Genomic DNA, 20,147 nt, shown 5'->3' on the forward strand with positions numbered 1-20,147 from the left:
GGACCTCTCCGTAGAAGTCCAGCGCCTCCTGAGCCTCCTGGAACTTGCCCCGGTGCAGCAGGTAGGCGCAGATCATCACACCCGTCCGGCCTTTTCCCGCCTTGCAGTGGATGGCAGCAACATGCTGCTCGTCCTCGCTCAGCCACTGATCCAGGTCCTCACAGAACGGCTTGATCAGCTCCAGCTGGGGTGGGTTGTGGTCCTCGAATGGATACTGAGCCACTGAGAGAACCACAGAGACCACGTTATCAGAAACCAGACCAGAACCACAGAGACCACAATATCACAAACCCAGAAACACAGAGTGAGTCTCACCTCGACAGTTGAACTTTGCTGTGTCATAATGTCGCTCTGCGCACCTGTGGACAGACAGACAGGTGGATGTTATCAACAGATCGACAGGTGACCTCATGTGAACATTAAGATCAAACTTCAGTCAGTACTCACAAGTTGTAGATCTTATAGTGATTCTTGTGCTTTGAGTCTAAAAACCTGAAACACAGACAGACAGATAGATGATCAGACAGACAGGTAATCAGACAGACAGGTGATCCGACAGACAGACAGGTTCAGTTTGAACATCATGTCTTTATCTTGTAGACCTGGTCGCGTGTGTTCCTGGATGGTCCCGTCAACTCGGGGCGTCTCCCAGTCGAGGACATAAAGTCGGCCTGGCCTTTGAAACAAGCGGCGGAAGCTTTGCTTTGTTTTCTCTTCTGTTTGATGTAGAGGTTGTTTTTTGGAATCGAAATGTTTGTTTCACAGAATTAATATAATAGACGTCAAACTGTTGCAAAGTCTCTCCTGCCGTTTCTTTATTACTCTGATCCGGTAACAATCCAAGTTCTAACACAGGTCTCAGGTTTCCCAGAGTCTGTGAACCAGGTCAACTAGCTGTGAGCTGATTGGTTCAATGCCATTATACCACAGAAGAAGAGGAGGACACAACACAACCAGATGACTGAGGTCAAAGGTCAAAAACATTCACGGTGTTAATGTGAGGAAGGTTACAGCCTCCTCATCATCACTCTGATGATGGAAGTCACATGAATGATGACATCATCACTTAATCATGAAGTCTGTTCCGGTACTTTTATTTTCTCTGTTTCTAAAACAAACTTCACTGGAGCAGAATTAAAGATGATGAGGATGAAGATGGAGGACATGTTGACAGACAGTGGAAGAGGCGTGGTCTTACCGTACGACATCATCGATGTTGTTCCTGTAGACACCCTCCAGACGCTCTGCGGGGAAACCCATCGCTATGATGTTTGGATAAATATCTGATCACAAGTTCAGGATCAACAAACACGACACATTTACATCTTACTGCCGCCCGTCTGTCGTCACAGAGACACCATCTTCAGGTGGTGACCAGCTGATCTTAATCTGACTGATAGACTCAAATTGTACTCAGACATTTAGTTCATTTTCGTTCCTTTCCTACGATTCCCACAATGCCTCTAACCAGGCTCTATAGAAAGCTGGTTAGCTTAGCATTCAGACAGAGAACAGGGGGAGGAGCCAGCCTGGCTCCGTCCACGGACTGATGACACACCCATGAGCTTTGATCCATTAGTGCCACCTGGTGGCAGCAGCATGCTACCTGTGTTCACCGATGGGCATTCGAGATCTGTTGCATTTTTAATAACAATGAATTTTAATAAATCACTTTTTGGTTGTACACCAATGGATGAATGTGTCTAAAAAAATGCAAATCCATTTCAGTTTGATTTGCTTGTAGGTTTGTAGGCTGCTACAGAGTAGAATTTAGATTATCTGACCCAGCCTGTTTTTTTTTCTTTTTTCAAATAAGTCAAAATAATGACTGTATTTCCAGCTACAAAACACAAATCTCTGTCCTCCCTACGTTGTTGTTTGTGTCGCTGCGTGGCGTTCCACGTGAGCTGTCCTCATGCTGAAAACGTGACTTGTCACACACGTGACGTCACTCCCCGAGACGCAAGAAGAAAGCAAAATATATATTCTTAATTAAAAAAAATGACAAAAACAATAGTAACGCACAGTGACTTGAATAAGTAATTTTAATCTGATTACTGGTTTGTAATATTAATGTGGTAGATTACTCGTTACTGACAAAAGTGATCAGCTCATAATTACAGCTTATGTGTCTGGCAGGGTCGGCCCGGGTCAGGCTGGACCGGACCAGGCTAGAACTCAAGTGGTCAGGTTGGGTCAGGCTTGATTTTTTTGGCACGATCTAAGCTCTACTACAGAGTCCCGCATAAATTTAATATCATATATTGAAGATAGGAGGTTACTGCCCGAAAATGTTCCCACACTTTGGACGTGTTTGGTATGGCTTTCCTGCTCTCCTCAACATGTTCCGCCATCATTCATATTCTTCTTCTTCTTCTTCTGCTGCTTCTTCTTCTGCGGAACCGTCTTCTTCTTCTATGCCACACTGTGGTGCTCATTCTAGTAGTAGTGCTAAAGCGATTTGCTCCGGCTCATTATTATTATTACTATTACTATTATTATTATTATAACAACAACAACAACAATAATAATAATAACAATGACTATTTACTAATTACCATTACTATTAATAATAATAATAATAATAATAATAAGATTATTATTGTAATAATAATCATAATAATAGTGAGCTTCTGTTCTGTTCCCAGAAGACTTCAGTGTTTGTTTAAATTTTACCCTGAACTTCCTGCAGCTTCACCACAACACAAACAACAGAACCTTCTGAACACCTGTCTGTCTGTAGATGTCTCTAATGTCTTCTAATACTTGCATTTAATTCTGAACAATAATATAAAGCAACAACATATGATCAATAAGTGATTGGGCTGTAACAGTCCAAGGATTTGGATCGATACATGATCAGTTATCTGATGTCATCTATGATGTGAAACATTGATCCTCTTTCAGATTGACCTTTATTTTGAAATGTGCGGCTGATTAAGGTGTTGGTCTGTTTCATGTTTGTTTGAGGCACAGTTAAAGTTAAGTTGCAGTTGTTTACCTGAAAGTGAATGTCACCTGCTTCATGACATCATCTCATACTGTTTGTCGTCACACTGGTGAAGCTGTGAGGCTGCTGCTCCTCCCACTAACAAACTGTCTTTGTTTGGATTTAATGGGTGAAAATGTTTTCATGTTGTAGAAACAACAGAAACAGAACATATCTGATATCTGTAGACTTCCTGTCTGAAATCAGCAGGATGACGTCATGATTTATTCTATTCTATGACGACACACAAACGAACAGAGGTTAAAATCTCATCAATCAGGTTTTAACTGTGGAGAAATAAACACGATTACATTAAATTAATATAATGTTTGTGCGACTAAATATCAGTGACGTTGTATTGTGTTGTGACTCGGAGCTGAGCTGTGACGTCCTGTGCAGGTGTGCAGCTCTCAGGTGTGTCAGTCTGTCGGACTGCTGCTGATGCAACGCCACTGACACCTCTGTTAGCTTAGCCCGTTAGCACCTGCTCCCTCCAGTGCTGCTCCGAAAAACACAACCAGCAGCTCACACAGCTGAATAATATGTTTATGTACAGAGCCGTATGAGACGGTACCGGGTACTCTGCAGAGAAATGATCCAGTACTCGTGGTACCATCAAAGCTAAACGCCTGCTATCGCTAGCTAGCCGCATTCAGTCACATTCTCCTGTAGGCGATAAAACGCACGACGGACTCCGTTTAAAAAACTGCTGATATAAAGCAAACTGGCAAATATGCAAACAAAGTGACAACCTTTCTTTTTCTGGTAGAAACAGATGGAATCAGACAAACGCGGACCTGTAAAGAAGAGTACTAATGACATTTAACACATTTTAAGGATTTGTTCTCGCTGATAGCTTCTATTGACGTTGCTGTACGATTCAGTCTATGAGCTTCTAATTGTTCTGATTAGAATACTGCAGTTTGACTGTTTAACTGATGCATGCACACAAGATTATCTCACGCCTCACACTGTTATTTGATGTGAGCAGCATGTTTGTCCACACAGACTAATTAAATCTTAAAATGTTTTAATGTAGTTCTGCAGAACGTTTGTGAGCGAACAAGCTAGCATTCCAGGCTAACCACAGTCAGTGGACCTGGAGTAAAACAGCAGGACAGTGAAAGGATACAGGTCAGGTCCAGGTCGAACCCGTCCTCCTGGTATCTCCTTTTATTCCTGCTGACGATTTCCTTGATTAAGGCAGCCATGATCGATGTGTCTGCTGAGGGGCCGCCTGTCTCCTCCGTCCTCAGCCGCTCCGGAGCCTCCGCTGTCTAGTTGCCAGGGAGAGAAGCTAACTGGGACAGCTAGCCCGGAGTTAGCTAGCTAGCCAGCAGCCCCCCGATCTCCAGAAGGTCGCTGTTAAAACGTTTATTACGATAAATCCTGATGGATAATCAGAACTAATACATGTCCAGACACGACCCCGTTACCCGCCCTCCTCTGCTGCCACCCTGAAAGCTCCGTCGTGGACAGAAGCCCGCGGGCCTTCTAGTTGACAGGCAGTCCGACCGTCGGTGCTGTTTTCTGGGTCAGAACAAGGGGGCGTCGGGGCCTCCTCCCTGCTCCCACTGCGGGCCCGGGTTTCCAGGTCCCTCGCCTGGAGACAAAACCATCCGCGGGTTTATGTTCGCTGAAGCTCCAGCCCTCCAGACGTCGGATGGATCCAGGTGGACTCTTGCCGGCCTCGTTGTGCCAAGGAGCCGCCGTGACTGGACGCTGATCGGCGGAGAGAAAAACTCTCCGAGACGCCTTTGAGCGGAGGAACCAAGACGAGGCTTCGCTGAGAGAGTGAAGCTACAGACCGGAGCCCCGCACACATCCGGTTAGCTCCTTCAAAATAAACTCGCTGTCACGCCGTGATTAGCTGTGCGCGAATGAAGGCTTAGAAGAGCGCTTGTATTTTGAAAAAGAAGTCATTTTCCGATGTAACGTCACTCCGTGTGACTTGTCGACGCTACATGTTAGCTGCTAGCTGGATCCTGTGAGGCAAACGCATCCTGTCAGCACACAGGGTTGCCAGGTTGTGTAATTTTTTTCCTCCCATTCAAAACCTCCTTCACAAAACCATAAAAATAACATCAACGGGTCACATTACATAATGAAGCGTCCGCGTGCACGCGCACAGCTCTGTTATCAGTCAGCTGACGGGATTTATGATTTATATGATTTTAAGTGTTTCTATCTGACGGAGACTTTTAATTTTTGATGTGACGTTACGTGAATACTGAATATAAAGACACAGTGATGATGATGTTGATGATGAACACACCTTTACTATCTATCCATCTGTCTGTCTATCTATCTATCCATCATGCTGCTGTACACTCGCAGCCCTGTAGGTGGCGGCAGTGAGTCTAAAAGCTGTAACCTGCGCAGCCACCACCGAAGAAGAATCTGAGGAAGTGCGGCTTCCTGACGAGCTTCTCGGAGGTAAGATCGGCTCACAGTTCGCGTCTTAAAGAGACTTTGTGTCGGTTGTTTCTTCTCTCAGACTGCCCGGAGCTGTCGGTGCCCTTCGGTCTGTTCCCGCCGGTCAAACGTGTCAGTTTGTCCGCTGAGCAGCTCCCGTGTTACCACCGGAGAGTCGAGAAGGTCAAGCTAATGCTAAAATTAGCAGTTAGCCGGCACACACAGTCCTTTCGCTTTTATAATAAGGACAACGGAGGGTCTCAAACTGTGGTTCGAGGACCTGCAGGGGTCCATGAAGGTGTTGAGTTTTAACTGACCGGTCCGGTGAGTCTTAAACAGTCAGTGAGTGGACCCACCAACCAGACTGCGTTTGCAAATCTGCTGATTAAAAGTGTCTTCTTGTTTAAAACACGAGCGCACACTGTCTCCTCCAACGTGGCCTGGATCTAATATGAAGAGCAGTTAGTGAGGTTCCAACACTCTCACGTCTTAATTTCTCTCCTCGTGTAGAAGTTTCTCTGTAAATCAGAAATGTTTCAGCCTCCCGACTTGAGATATTAAAGTTTCTAACTTCATTTAAACTGTAAACAGTGGAGGATTCCTTCAGTGCAGCATTTAATATGAACCGATCACTCTGACCAACAAGTTCATTGATCGCATGTGTCTCACTTTAAATGAAACACTACAAGGATACTCTCTCCACTGTCGTCGTTGTGTGCAGCCTTTACTTCCTGGTTACCTGTGGTCATCACCTGACAGCCTGACAATGGTTCTGAGGGAGGTTCCAGTAGAAAACATTGCCCGTCCTTTGGGCAGGAACGAGGTCATTGGTCTGCTCTTCCGTCTCACCATATTTGGTGCCGTGACCTACTTCACCATCAAGTGGATGGTGGACGCCATCGACCCCACAAGGAAACAGAAGGTGGAGGCTCAGAAACAGGTGATGAAACACCCGAACACCCTGTCATCAGTAACACATCACTAACAAACCACTAACTTGTAGGGCTGGGCAATTTAAGCAATCTCAAACTGGGCTTAATAACTTAATGTTCATTTCGGGGATAAGCCTTGTGCATTTTTACTCTATGGATCGATCCAACAGCCACTTGGCAGAAAATGAACATGACCGTTGCCGGGGACCGAGCTGGATAACTTCCAGTTTAGCACCCGTTTAACTTGAATGGGCATTAAGTAATTTAAACAGGTGACTTCTAGACCTCCAAAATTTTATTGGAGTGAATGGTTCATATTCTGACAGTAAGACGAGTTATCTGTGGGGCTGTGAGTTTCTCCTTTGTCATGTCCGTTTCAAGTTTTCATGTTTCTGAGCTCCTTTATTTCTGTGGGCTGAGGAGGACCACGTGAGCTGGTAGAAAGCTCCAGAACACTAAATGGATGTTGAAGTGAAATTGTCCTTATGTCTTCAGGCAGAGAAGTTGATGCGTCAGATAGGAGTGAAGAATGTGAAGCTGTCTGAATATGAGATGAGCATTGCAGCTCACCTGGTCGACCCGCTCTGCATGCAGGTGAGTTTTTACCTCATGGTAACTTACCTGATACAAGATGACAGGATGGTTCCTCTTAACCATTAAGTCATCATCACGTCTGACAGTCTGCAAGTATGATGTATACACACAATACGTGTGTGTGTGTGTGTGTGTGTGTGTGTGTGTGTGTGTGTGTGTAGATCACCTGGAGGGACATCGCAGGTCTGGATGAGGTGATCACAGAGCTGAAGGAGACAGTTATCTTACCTGTTCAGAAGAGACACCTGTTCCAAGGGTCAAGACTGCTGCAGCCGCCTAAAGGTCAGAGGTCACACGATCACTCATTTTCAATGCAGTGACATCATCAAGTCAGACACACAGACTGTGTTACAGCTAGCAGTTCAGTTAGCACAGGCATGTCCAAACTATTCCACAAAGGGCTGTGTGGCTGGTTTCGTTCCAACCAGTCAAGAGCACACAGTTTGACCAATCAACTCTCTGAAGACTGAGACCAGTTGATTAAATGGGTCAGGTCAGGAGTGCTGCTGCTTAGTTGAAAAGAAAACCTGCAGCCACATTGGCCCTTTGTGGGATCGTTTGGACATGCCTGAGTTGGCATCACAGAGAAGAGGGAGAGAAGGAAAGAGGAATAAAGAAAAGAAGAATAGAGAGAAGGAGAAAGTAGAGAATGTATATAAGGGAACATGTGAGACTCTGACCCTCCCCTTCTCCTGTCGTTACGGTAACAGGCGTGCTGCTGTACGGGCCCCCGGGCTGCGGAAAGACGCTGATTGCCAAGGCGACGGCGAAGGAGGCGGGATTTCGTTTCATCAACTTGCAACCGAGCACGCTGACGGACAAATGGTATGGAGAGTCTCAGAAACTGGCTGCTGCTGTCTTCTCATTGGCTGTGAAACTGCAGCCGTCTATCATCTTTGTCGACGAGATAGGTAGAGCATGCACACACACTCACCTGTCAATCACAGTTCCATCAATCATCTGTTTCCCTCTTGCCTGAGTCTTAATGCCAAGCTAACTGTTTCCCACTGTTCCCTCAGTCTTGATGCTAAGCTAACTGCAGTACTTCTGTATAAATATGTAACTGCCCCTTTAATAGACTCGTTCCTGAGGAGTCGCTCGAGCTCCGACCATGAAGCCACAGCCATGATGAAGGCTCAGTTCATGAGTCTGTGGGACGGACTGGACACTGACCACCACTGCCAGGTACACACACACTCACACACACACACACACACATACATTTGAAATGTTCGGCTTCTTCTGTGTTTTCATAAAACAGGAGGGCTGATGATCAGTAAGTGCTCAGTGCAGATATTATTGATCTGTTCTGTCTGTCTGTGTCACCCGTCTCTCTCTCTACCTGTCTCACCTGTCAGGTGATCATCATGGGAGCCACTAACCGTCCTCAGGATCTGGACTCTGCCATCCTGAGGAGAATGCCCACCAGGTTTCACATCAACCAGCCTGTATGCACACACTTATTCAACACACACACACACACACACACACACACAGAGACTCACACATCCTCTCTCTTACATACAGTGTGTATAATACAGTGTACAGGTGGGTGAATCAGCTGCGGTTTGTTTTTTTACAGAGTCTGAGGCAGAGAGAGCAGATCCTCCACCTGATCCTGGAGAACGAGAGTGTGAGATCAACATAACACGACAGCATTCACACAACACAATAGCACGACAACATGGTGGATGATGTGTTTACGTCCAGACATGTTGAATTCACTGACACCTGTCTGTCTCCCTGCAGGTTGATGTGTCAGTTGACCTCCTTGATGTTGCCAAGGAAACGGAGGGTTTCTCAGGAAGTGACCTCAGAGAGATGTGTCGTGACGCGGCCCTGCTCTGTGTCCGAGACTTTGTCCACGCTCAGAACGACAGGTACCTGTCTGTCTCTTCACCTGTCTGTCCAATCACCTGTCTCTCTGACTTGTCTCTCTCTTTCTCCACCTGTCTGTCTCTCAGTCCATCAGAGGACTTCATCCGTCCAATCAATCAGGTGGACCTCCACAAAGCGATCAGTAAGATGAAGAAATCTAAATCAGCAGGACATATCGCCCCGCTGCACGCTGCTCTGGACTGAAAACACACACACACACACCCCTACCTGTCTGTCTCTACGTGTGTAAATATGTTCATCATGTGCCACTTTTTGTTTCTACTTCAGATCAGCTGATTGTAAAGTCGCCATCAGCTGATCAAACAGGAAATGAAGAGCTTACCAGACCGTTGTTGCCGTGACGGCCATGTTCAACAAACACAGCGCTGACATCATCAGCCACATGTTGTTTGTTTCTACTGTAAATAAAGTCAAAGTAAAAGTTTAAAAATGAAACTCACAAGTCAGCTGTTACTACAGTACCCATGGGTCTCATTGGCCGTTGTCATGGAGACACGTCTATCCAGAGCAATCTGTAAAGTCTGCTAATTTATCTATTAGAAAATGTATAAAATAAACTACCGGTAATTATGGAAATGAATGGAAACGTTCTTATGAGTCAGAATACAAAAATTGGACTTGTGTTTCTACTGATGCTCGGAGCTTTACAGCACTTATCACAGTCACACACTGATGGCGGAGGCCGCCATGCAAGGTGCCGACTGCACATCAGGAGCAATTTGGGGTTCAATATCTTGCTCTAGGCCTGAGGATATTTTGCAGCACAGCACAGGTGAGCCGGGATCCGAACCAGCAACCTTCCGATCACTAGACAACCCGCTCTACCCCCTGAGCTACAGCCGGCCTAATGAGTAAATTTCTACAGTTGATCCGCAGTTTCATATATTTATTTATATTCTGTCACATCAGGGCCTCGGTACAACATAACCTATTATTTCAGGAGATTTATTTTGAAATGATCAGAAAACGATTAGTTTTTACAGGGTTGTAATTTTAACTTCATGATTTGGTTTCATTTTATTCAAACTTGGTGTCAGCCAAATCAAAGATGCTAAGTTAATGAGTTTATTAATTGGAGAATGGACCAGAGGTGTGGTTGCATCAGTTCTCTGGGTAATTAATAGAAGAATATGAGGAAACACAAGAGTTTGAAACAGAAACTCCATCAGATGGAGCATTTGTCCTGCAGTGACTTCTTCTTCAAGTGTACTTCATTATGATTATTGTTTTTGATTCTGATGTTTGAAAGTTCAAAGAACTGATTTTAACGATTCGATTGTTTTACTGTTTGTTAAAAAACCCAAAGAGATGATTTTTTTCTGTCATATCAACACTTTCACATTTACACTTATTATCATTAATTTGGCCGATAATTGATAATTTTAGATTTATTTTGACCATAAACAAAAGTGTGAATACATGAGTTGTTTGTTTTTTTACAGTGTAGTTATTGGCCGTTTAGTTATGCTGTCATAACTGCTGGATGATGTAATAAAGTGGTAAAACAAACTGATGTTGGTGTGTCAGATTTAATGTTCAGTTATAAAAACAGTTTAAAACAACGTATTCTTTTCTCTTTATGTTTAAAGCGCTGCTCCTCATCACATCGTCACATCTTTTACTTCACATTCAGTTTTATGAATAAAATCCAACAGCTGACAAAAAACATCTTGTTCTGTTTTAACTGAAAATATTTATTAAAGCTTTTCCATTCAAAAATTTGGCACAAGAAACAGGAAGTAAAAAAAACAAGCTGAAACTTTAAACTGCTTTAGGCACAGAGACAATAAACCAAATAATAAATAAGATTAACCCTGAAGACACCAAACAGAATCAAATCTGCAGTAACAAGAGCTGCTGACTGTGTATTAAAGGGACTCTTATTGTGAAAATCCTCCCTCAGACTGTTGAAGAAGCTCAGTGAATCTGCTGAGAGCTGAATGTGTTTGTCAAAGGCTTCAGTCAGTTTGATTACAGCAGCATCTGATGGCTCATCAATTATAGACTAAAGCAATAAATCAGAGTCACTTGACATTAAAAACTGAATAAATTAAGAAAATAATGCAATGTCAGAAAAAAGCTGCAGATAAAAATCACCATTCGCCTGGTTTACAGCAGATTAAAGGGACAGTTCACCAAAATCATGAAGAAAAACAGTTTCAGTGTCAGTTTCATTTCCTACAATAATCTCACAAAGCTTTTCTTTGCAGGTGTGTGTGTGTGTGTGTGTTTCCACCGATGAGCTGATAGATGTCGTAATAAATTAAAAACTGCTGCTGAGACAAACTGATGTTTTAAAATCAACAGTTTTGAGACAATCAGATGTTTCCTGTCACATGGTGAATAAAACAGCCAATCAGCAGCCAGGATCATAAACAGCTCATTTGGTTCTGTAATCATAGTGGGTCAGAGGAACTGGTTCTGCTCACAGTTCTGTGTTGGGTCCTCGTCCCGCGGCCCGTCCCTCACACTCTCTGTGGAAGTCGCAGCCATCCAGCAGGTGGCGGTAAGTGGCCCGGACGTCCCGGTAAAGCGGCGCATCCTCCTCCAGCCCAGGGAATCGAACCGGAGACTCGTTGATGAGCAGCTGCAGCCGCGGGCCACGCTGGCAGTCATACAGGACGAAGAGCAGGTTGGCGGCGTATGGGACGATTAGACTGGTCCGGAAACTTCTTCCTGTGAGACATCAAGCACAGCACAGAACCAGGAAGTAAACTGTCAGACCTAACATCTCATACTCGTCCCTGATTGGACATCAGGACGGAGGCGGGTCTTCTCACCGTGCTGTGCGTGGTAGTTGTTGGCAGTGGGCGGAGTCTTGTCCTTATATAGCCCCAGCAGAGAGAGGAGAGGGAGGAGCGTCTCAGCATGACCCACCAGGATGGAGGCGGGCTCAGGAGGCGCATCCGTCGACCTGATGGACGATCAATAATCAATAATAACCAACCAGACCACATCAGCACAGTCACATCCACCCACTCCTATACATGACACTAGTGCTGGACGGAATGACCAAAATTGTATATCACAGTGTTTTTCAAAATTCTAATGGTTTCACGGTATATGATGGTATTTTTTTTCATGTATAATCAGGAGTTCACAGCATTTTCTATTGGTTGAGAGAGGAATTACTTGCCCCTTCTAGATCGAAAAGGCGGCACATTTGCTGCAAGGTAAAGGCTGCACTCAGCCGCCCTGTCTATCTAAAAGGGAAGTTTAATATTCCTTCTTTACTAAAAACATGTGATGTGACATGAAGCACAAAGTTGGGCCTGAACAGTGATGTACAACATATGCATCGGAAGAAATGTGGCGACACTTGATAGATACTGGAACCATAGACAAATTATGCGTAGACGCCTCATAGACTGATGCTGCCTATTGGAGCTGACGTATCAGCGCAGCCGCCATCTTGGATGGGTCTCCAGTGCGACCCCCCTGCATTTATTTCTACTGAGGAAGGTGTATCCACAACTACAATAATCATAACCTCCCGAATTTTTACAGGATTTTCACATGGTTACAAACGGCAGAGATTTAGTTACGATACAGGGCACTGTCACAAAAAATATTTTAAAAAAAAACCAAAACCAAAAAAAACTTACTTGTGAAAGGTAATCCCCCACGCTCTGGTCACAATACTGCGCCGGTTATTGCAACCATAAACTGCACAAAATACAGTCACAGTTGCTCGCTCTCCATTGATTCCGATTGACTCTGGTGCTAGCCTACAGTAGGAGACCCAACCAAGATGGCGGTGACGTGGGATTACGTTCCAGCACGCCATGAGGCGTCTACGTATATTATGTCTATGTCTGAAACAGTGTCGCGCAGCGTAGCTTTCCCACCCTAGTGGTACGCGAACACATTACAGGGGGTACGTGGAAATATTTATTAATTTATTTCAAAGATGATAAGTAAATATTCTCAGTAATTTCATTAGCCCATTAATAAAACGCTACGTGTGCCACAATTAGCTCATATCACATATTCACATATTATTTATTCTTATGTTTAATTTGAGTTAAAAAAAGAAAAAGAAAATGTGGGATAATTATATGTTCAAATTAAGGAGATGAAATAAAATGAGTTTCATTTATTAATCAGTTGTGTAACGTTTCATAAGACCACTTTTGGAGAATCATCAACGTTCATGAGTGAGGGGGTACTCATGGTATGACAAAAAGGCTGAGGGGGTACACAAGACAAAAAAGGTTGGGAACCACTGGTGTAATCAAATACACCGGTAAGGCTGTATATTAAAAATTCACTAAAATATACAGCGTTATGTGGTGTGAAACAGTATACCGCCCAGCACTGCATGACTCATTTAAAAAACAGACAGTAGGGAAGGAGCTGCAGCGGGTGGTGAGGGCAGCGAGCATGTCATCGGACGACACCGCCACCTCGGACACATCTACACTAGACCCCACCCTGACAGCAGTCTGTTTCTGTGCCTACACCTTTAAATGCTAATGAGCTCTGTCTGTCAAGGCCTCCTTGAAGAGCCCTGCCTGCTACATCACTCTCAGGGAGGAGAAGCCCCTTATGCTACAGGTAGCATGTGCTAATGTTTACGGTGGATGTACATTTAGGCCTTGTCCACATGTACCAAAACAATCTTTTATTCCTCCGTCTTCCTTGGCATCGTTTCAAGAATATTTGCGTCCACACGGATCCACTTAAAACGACTCAAAACGCTGTAGTACACATTCTAGGCCTCTAGGTGGCGCTTGAAATTCACCAAAAATGGAGAAGAAGAGACGGAGCATGCGCATAAATCCTGCACGCTGTTTACAAACAGACAGCAGAAGGAGAATCCGAAAACAAAAATGGCTCGTGCAAGGAAACCAGAAGCGTTTGTGTGGATTGATAATGAGGTCGAACTGCTGCTGCGACTCACACTCGACTACAAGGCGAGTACGTTGCAAGAAACACAGACAGTAGTCCACCATTGTAGTTGTTGTTGCTATGAGATGTCACGGGGTTCAGAGGTCAGAGGTCGATGGGTGGGGTGATGGCGGAAAGTATGTGGATTCGCTGTCCACATGAGAATGGGGGGCCATGTTTTCCACCCTGAGACCCGTTTTCAAAAGAGTGCGTTTTCAGGATCCGTGTGGACGGTCGGTCAAAACGATGCAATACAAATGCGTTTTCACACAAAAACGTAAAAGAGCGTTTTCGTGGCCTATGATAATGACTCCTTTCGTTACGTATCGACAGGAGCAGAATCTGAACAGCCTGTAGGAGCGCCGTGTTACCAGTGGGGCTGCAGAGACCATGCAGGAATCACTGGTTTTCATCATTCTGGGAGTTGATGGGCTCACAGAGGACCAGCTTATATATGTAGAGACCAGAGAAAACGTGTTTTTCATAATATTGGGCCTTTAACTGCAGACTTTCCACTTTAATTTGAGGGTATTTACATCCAAATCAGGTGAACAGTGTAGGAATTACAACAATTTCTATACATATTTCCCACTTTTTAAGAGACCAAAAGTAATGGGACAAACCAAACAATCATAAATCAAACTTTCAATGTTTAATACTTGGTTGCAAATCCTTTGCAGTCAATTACAGGCTGAAGTCTGGAAGGCATAGACATCACCAGACGCTGGGTTTCATCCCTGCTGATGCTCTGCCAGGCCTCTACTGCAACAGTCTTCAGTTCCTGCTTGTTCTTAGGGCATTTTCCCTTCAGTCTATGCATGCTCAATCGGATTCAGGTTAGGTCAATCACCTGACCTGAATCCGATTGAGCATGCAGCATACTTGGCCATTGCATAACATTCCACTTATTTGCCTTAAAAAACTCTTTGGCTACAGGTCGCCGTGAAGCGCCTTCCAATGAGTTATGAAGCTTTTGGCTGAATATGCATCTGGTGATGACTATGCCTTCCAGAATTCAGCCTGTAATTGACTGCAAAGGATTTGCAACCAAGTATTAAACACTGAAAGTTTGATTTGTGATGGTTTGGTTTGTCCCATTACTTTTGGTCTCTTTGTGTCTATGTCCCAATTCTATGGACCTGACTGTATATTGTCTGAATGAAGAGCTGCCATCTATGTTTCGTTGTTTCTGAAACAATGACAATAAACATCTATTCAGATTTTACAACCTCACATCACAACACACCCGATGCTCTCAACATCATCATCATTGTAAATAAAAGTGCACCTTGTGTTCCACTTACCTTTCTCTTTGATACCTCAGCTTTTTATTTTAATTTAGAACTACTGCAGCATTTTATTTTATACTGAAAAATTCAGTTGTGTTCAAAATAATAGCAGTCCAACATCACTAACCAGATCAATCACTGTTTTTGGTATAAATTTTATTTCTACATGGCAAATAATTAACTAGTAGGTGTAGCAGAGTAATAGATAACCAACAGTCATGACCAGCATGCTGCTGATTCTGTGTAATTGAACAATAATTAAAAGGGGTGCATTTAAAATAACAGCAGTGTGGAGTTCAATAAGTGAGGTCGTTCATTCCGTGTCAAAAAGCTGGCGCTTATTTAAGGACAAAGGCAGCAGATGTTCCTGCTGGTTTCGGTGCATTCTTCTCTGAGGATCAGAGTGAAACGGGTCATTGCAGACATTGTTCAGAAGAACTGCGTACTTTAATTAAAAAGTTAATTAGAGGCAGGAAAACACATAAAGTAGTGCAGAAAATGAGACTGCTCAGCTAAGATGATCTCAAATGCTTTAAAATGGCAACCAAAACCAGGAAGACAGAAAACTACCATTTGAATGGATTGAAGAACAGCCAGAATTGAAAAGATCAGCCAATGATCAGCTGAAGGGTGATCAATGAAGGTGTAAAGTTGCCTGTGAGTACTGGAAGAAATTATCAGCAAAAAGCCACTGCAGAGTCTTACTGTTGCAAACGATGTGCTGAGGAGGTTACAGCACACTGACCGGCCGAAAGAGAGACGCTGCAGCATTTTGAGGACAGATGAAAACGAGCTGGCTGTGGCTCTGAGGCCGCAGGCAGTTTGGACTCAGCCACTGCTCCACTTAATGCACTCTTTTAAACCTCACTACCTGCTATTATTTCAAGCACAACTGTAGTACTTCATTGTTTCTACATCGTTTCTATACTTGATTGTATTTGTACTTGAATGTAGCTGCTGCTATGATAACCCAAGTTTCCCTCTGGGATTAATAAAGTTATCTATCTATATCTAAAACACAGGGACATCTCACTTTCACAGAACCAAAAATATACTCTATAAAGAAACATTTCAAATTAAAACATGTCAGCTTCCATGTTCATCATCAATTCCTGATGATGTCATGTTGTTGATGATGTCACTGACCTGCGGGGACGTCCCGCTTTGTCCAGCGTCCTGAAGACGTGATGAAAAAGAGGACAGCTGGACAGACCGCTGATCACATGACCATGAGAGCGCATCCAGTATTGCTTCAGGTCCGCCTTGTACTCCAACACCTGCAGGAGTGTACTACAAACATGTCCTCTGATACTACAAACATGTTCTCTCACACTGCAAACATGTATCCACATGTATCTATATTTATATACACTATATTACCAAAAGTATTCGCTCACCCATTCAAATGATCAGAATCAGGTGTTCTAATCACTTGGCCTGGCCCCAGGTGTATAAATTCAAGCACTCAGGCATGCAGACTGTGAAACAAGACATTTGTGAAAGAATGGGCCGCTCTCAGGAGCTCAGTGAATTCCAGCGTGGAACTGTCATAGGATGCCACTTGTGCAACAAATCCAGTCGTGAAATTTCCTTGCTCCTAAATATTCCACAGTCAACTGTCAGCTCTATTATAACAAAATGGAAGCGTTTGGGAACAACAGCAACTCAGCCACGAAGTGGTAGGCCACGTAAAGTGACGGAGAGGGGTCAGCGGATGCTGAAGCGCATAGTGCAAAGAGGTCGCCGACTTTCTGCACAGTCAATTGCTAGAGAGCTACAAACTTCATGTGACCTTCAGATTAGCCCAAGTACAGTACGCAGAGAGCTTCATGGAATGGGTTTCCATGGCCGAGCAGCTGCAGCCAAGCCACACATCACCAAGTGCAATGCAAGGCGTCGGATGCAATGGTGTAAAGCACGCCGTCACTGGCCTCTAGAGCAGTGGAGACGCGTTCTCTGGAGTGATGAATCACGCTTTTCCATCTGGCAATCTGATGGACGAGTCTGGGTTTGGAGGTTGCCAGGAGAACGGTACATTTCAGATTGCATTGTGCCAACTGTGAAATTTGGTGGAGGAGGAATTATGGTATGGGGTTGTTTTTCAGGAGCTGGGCTTGGCCCCTTAGTTCCAGTGAAAGGAACATTGAATGCTTCAGGATACCAAAACATTTTGGACAATTCCATGCTCCCAACCTTGTGGGAACAGTTTGGAGCGGGCCCCTTCCTCTTCCAACATGACTGTGCACCAGTGCACAAAGCAAGGTCCATAAAGACGTGGATGACAGAGTCTGGTGTGGATGAACTTGACTGGCCGGCACAGAGTCCTGACCTGAACCCGATAGAACACCTTTGGGATGAATTAGAGCGGAGACTGAGAGCCAGGCCTTCTCGACCAACATCAGTGTGTGACCTCACCAATGCGCTTTTGGAAGAATGGTCAAAAATTCCTATAAACACTCTCCTCAACCTTGTGGACAGTCTTCCCAGAAGAGTTGAAGCTGTAATAGCTGCAAAAGGTGGACCGACATCATATTGAATTCTATGAGTTAGGAATGGGATGGCACTTCAGTTCATAGAATGAGTAAAGGCAGGTGAGCGAATACTTTTGGTAATATAGTGTATGTATACAGACAGAAGCACAGATAAAAGTACAGGCAGACATACACAGAGCGTGTATCAGTACCTGCTGTGTACGCAGAGCGTGTATCAGTACCTGCTGTGTACGCAGAGCGTGTATCAGTACCTGCTGTGTACGCAGAGCGTGTATCAGTACCTGCTGTGTACGCAGAGCGTGTATCAGTACCTGCTGTGTACACAGAGTGTGTATTAGTACCTTAGCATCGTGCTGGTCAAACAGGAAGCACCATGGCGAGTGAACAGATTTGATTGACAGCTCGTATGAACACAAGAAGAAAGCTGCTTCGACCAGATCTACAGGAGCCACACAGGGACAAACTTCAGTCGATAACAAGTTCATGAACCGCTGACGTGTATTGAACGTGATCCCAACAGTTTAAGAAGTACCTGAGAAAAAAAGTGTTTGTGTTTGTGTGACAGAGACTCACCCACAGTGAGGAGGTGGTGAGGAAGGCCCAGTCTGTCAGCAATCCTCCTCCTCACTGCCTCCATCTCGTCTCCATGTTTGAACTTCTCCACCTCCTGCAGCGCCGTGCGGTTCTTCTCCACACCCTCCACGTAACCACGGCAATGCTCAAAGAAACGCATCAGTTCGTCATCCACCTGGTGGAGGTACTCCACGTCTACAGTGAGACAGGGCACATTTCAGACTACACCTCCCACAATGCACGGCAACACCACAGCTCACACTACACCTCCCACAATGCAACAATGTAAAGAGAACGACAGGTGAGCCCAGAGCTCACAGCTGATTGGCACAGAGCTGTTCAACTGACACATTAAGCTTAGAATCAGTAATCAATCAAATATCTGGATGATGATGTCATCACGCGGTCACCTGGGCGCCTCCACAGCCCCTCCTGAAACGCCTCCACGCTGCTCACACAGCGATGCTTTGAGCTGCTCCTCAGACTGATCCTCCTCAAGTTCTCCTCCGACAAGAGTGACGGGAACAAGGAGGAGAGGCGGAGGGCGAGCTGATGGAGGTCCTCCCTACCCTTCATCACCAGCTGACCTGAGGAGGAGCAGGAGGAGAGAGGAGAGAGGAAGAGGGGAGGAGAGGGGACAGGAGAGGAGAGATGACAGGAGAGGAGAGAGGAGGAGGGAGGAAGAGGGAAGGAGAGAGGAGAGATGACAGGAGAGGAGAGAGGAGGAGGGAGGAAGAGAGGAGAGAGGAAAGAGGAAGAGGAGGGAGGAGTTGAACAGGGACACGTCATCAGTTTGGAGCAGTCTACTCTCAGTGATATTAAGTGTATTCGGTATGTTCCAGGAGTTAGACGGCCCCGGTCTCACCGTCCATGTCCTCGGTGAACCAGTTCTCCCAGCGGTTCTGAATGTCCTGCAGCCAGCCGCCGGAGCCACCGGAGCCTCTGGAAGCTTCTGTCCGGACCAGCTCGCTCAGTTTCTGGATCCTGTGGATGTTTTTGACGGTCGGGTACCGGCTGCCATGCCTGATGACGGCGGTCAGGTGGACAGGGGAGCACCGCTCCCCGATAGGAGGTTTTAGGACGGACTTGTTCACAGACACAGCGTCCCGCAACAGGTGCGGGTTCACCTCCTCATACCGGGTCTTTGTGCCGAAGTAAGTGGCGATGTGCGGGATGTCTGGGACCGACAGGCAAGTGCAGGACCAGCGGCTCAGGAGCAGGCTGAGAGCCGCCACCAGCAGACTGTTCCTGGACGGTACCACGGAGAACATGTCGGCGGGTTCTCAGAGGAACATCAGACCTGGTCAACAGTTCTGTGACACGGATCTCTGATCAGACAGCCGCCGCCTTTGTTTATTTTGTTGATGTTCCGGTCCGTTGTGACCTTTGACCTTCCGTCGTTCAGCTCCGCGGTGGACGAACAAAACGTTCCCGGAGTGTTTGAGTCATAAATATGTATATATGTGTTTATTTATGTATATGTGTCTATGATTTAAATCCACGCCGTTTCTAAAATGCAGAATATTAACACGCAAACAGAGCAACTGTTGTACTTCTACTGCATGTTGTCCTCAAAGATTCACTTTATTTCCAGTTATCGCGTCAACTTCCGGTAAGTACAGCTTCCGTTTAGTGTGCTGCAAAATAAAAGCCGAAACAAAAACAAAAAACTCCTTTTATTTTCAAAATACAATTTTATCAACATCGAATGATTAATTTTGTATTCTTGGTGCTCGTAGTTTAAAGCTTGATAATTATGAATTCATCAACAGTTCAATATTTGACACAAACTGAGAACATGGGGGAAAATAATCATAAATAAAACATCTCTAAGTGCAGATTAATAACAGATTAGTAATGTGTTTTATACAACAGGTGGTTACTCTATGTATATTGTTCCTCTCAGGAGAACATGTGCAGTTTGTCCTGCAGGTGGTGCCATAGGACAGATCATGGAGTCGTTAATACCCGAGCTGTTTGATCCTCTGAGGACCAGGAACGTTTACTGATCAGGATTAATTGTTGCGATGTCCCATTAACAAAAATGTTTAAATGTTCACTTCCTGTCAGGAAA

The 20,147-nt window shown here is 44.8% G+C and overlaps 3 protein-coding genes across 4 annotated transcripts in view; 1 reads left to right on the top strand and 2 right to left on the bottom strand.

Annotated features, from left to right (window-relative positions):
- ptenb (phosphatase and tensin homolog B) overlaps positions 1-4,256 on the bottom strand; it is a 12,831-nt gene extending 8,575 nt beyond the window's left edge. Inside the window, exons 1-5 of the mRNA XM_037082335.1 lie at positions 4,122-4,256; positions 1,199-1,283; positions 448-492; positions 316-359; positions 1-222 (exon numbers count right to left, since the gene is read on the bottom strand). The exon at positions 1-222 is cut by the window's left edge and continues 17 nt beyond it. Coding sequence (XP_036938230.1) covers positions 1-222; positions 316-359; positions 448-492; positions 1,199-1,283; positions 4,122-4,200 — 475 coding nt within the window. The 5' untranslated portion in view covers positions 4,201-4,256. The remainder of the gene's footprint in view (positions 223-315; positions 360-447; positions 493-1,198; positions 1,284-4,121) is intronic.
- A 421-nt stretch (positions 4,257-4,677) lies between these two features.
- atad1b (ATPase family AAA domain containing 1b) lies at positions 4,678-9,404 on the top strand. Of its 2 annotated transcripts, XM_037082337.1 has the most exons (11): positions 4,678-4,817; positions 5,327-5,425; positions 6,126-6,344; positions 6,832-6,930; positions 7,092-7,212; positions 7,641-7,841; positions 8,009-8,115; positions 8,289-8,378; positions 8,513-8,563; positions 8,680-8,810; positions 8,895-9,404. In XM_037082337.1, exons 3-11 carry the CDS (start codon positions 6,171-6,173, stop codon positions 9,010-9,012), a joined length of 1,092 nt encoding a protein of 363 aa, XP_036938232.1. In that variant the 5' UTR covers positions 4,678-4,817; positions 5,327-5,425; positions 6,126-6,170; the 3' UTR covers positions 9,013-9,404. The 2 variants fall into 2 exon arrangements, with proteins under 2 accessions (XP_036938232.1, XP_036938233.1); XM_037082338.1 differs by lacking the exons at positions 4,678-4,817; positions 5,327-5,425 and adding an exon at positions 5,435-5,728.
- Positions 9,405-10,499: 1,095 nt separating this feature from the next.
- On the bottom strand, positions 10,500-19,598 carry minpp1b (multiple inositol-polyphosphate phosphatase 1b). Its single transcript, XM_037082334.1, has 7 exons — positions 18,939-19,598; positions 18,484-18,660; positions 18,074-18,268; positions 17,842-17,939; positions 16,155-16,285; positions 11,610-11,743; positions 10,500-11,505 (listed from the first exon to the last, which is right to left on the bottom strand). Exons 1-7 carry the CDS (start codon positions 19,342-19,344, stop codon positions 11,255-11,257), a joined length of 1,392 nt encoding a protein of 463 aa, XP_036938229.1. The 5' UTR covers positions 19,345-19,598; the 3' UTR covers positions 10,500-11,254.
- Between the last annotated feature and the right edge of the window lie 549 nt (positions 19,599-20,147).

The sequence above is a fragment of the Acanthopagrus latus genome, chromosome 20, assembly GCF_904848185.1.
Source record: "Acanthopagrus latus isolate v.2019 chromosome 20, fAcaLat1.1, whole genome shotgun sequence".
In the NCBI taxonomy this organism is placed as follows: Eukaryota; Metazoa; Chordata; class Actinopteri; order Spariformes; family Sparidae; genus Acanthopagrus; species Acanthopagrus latus.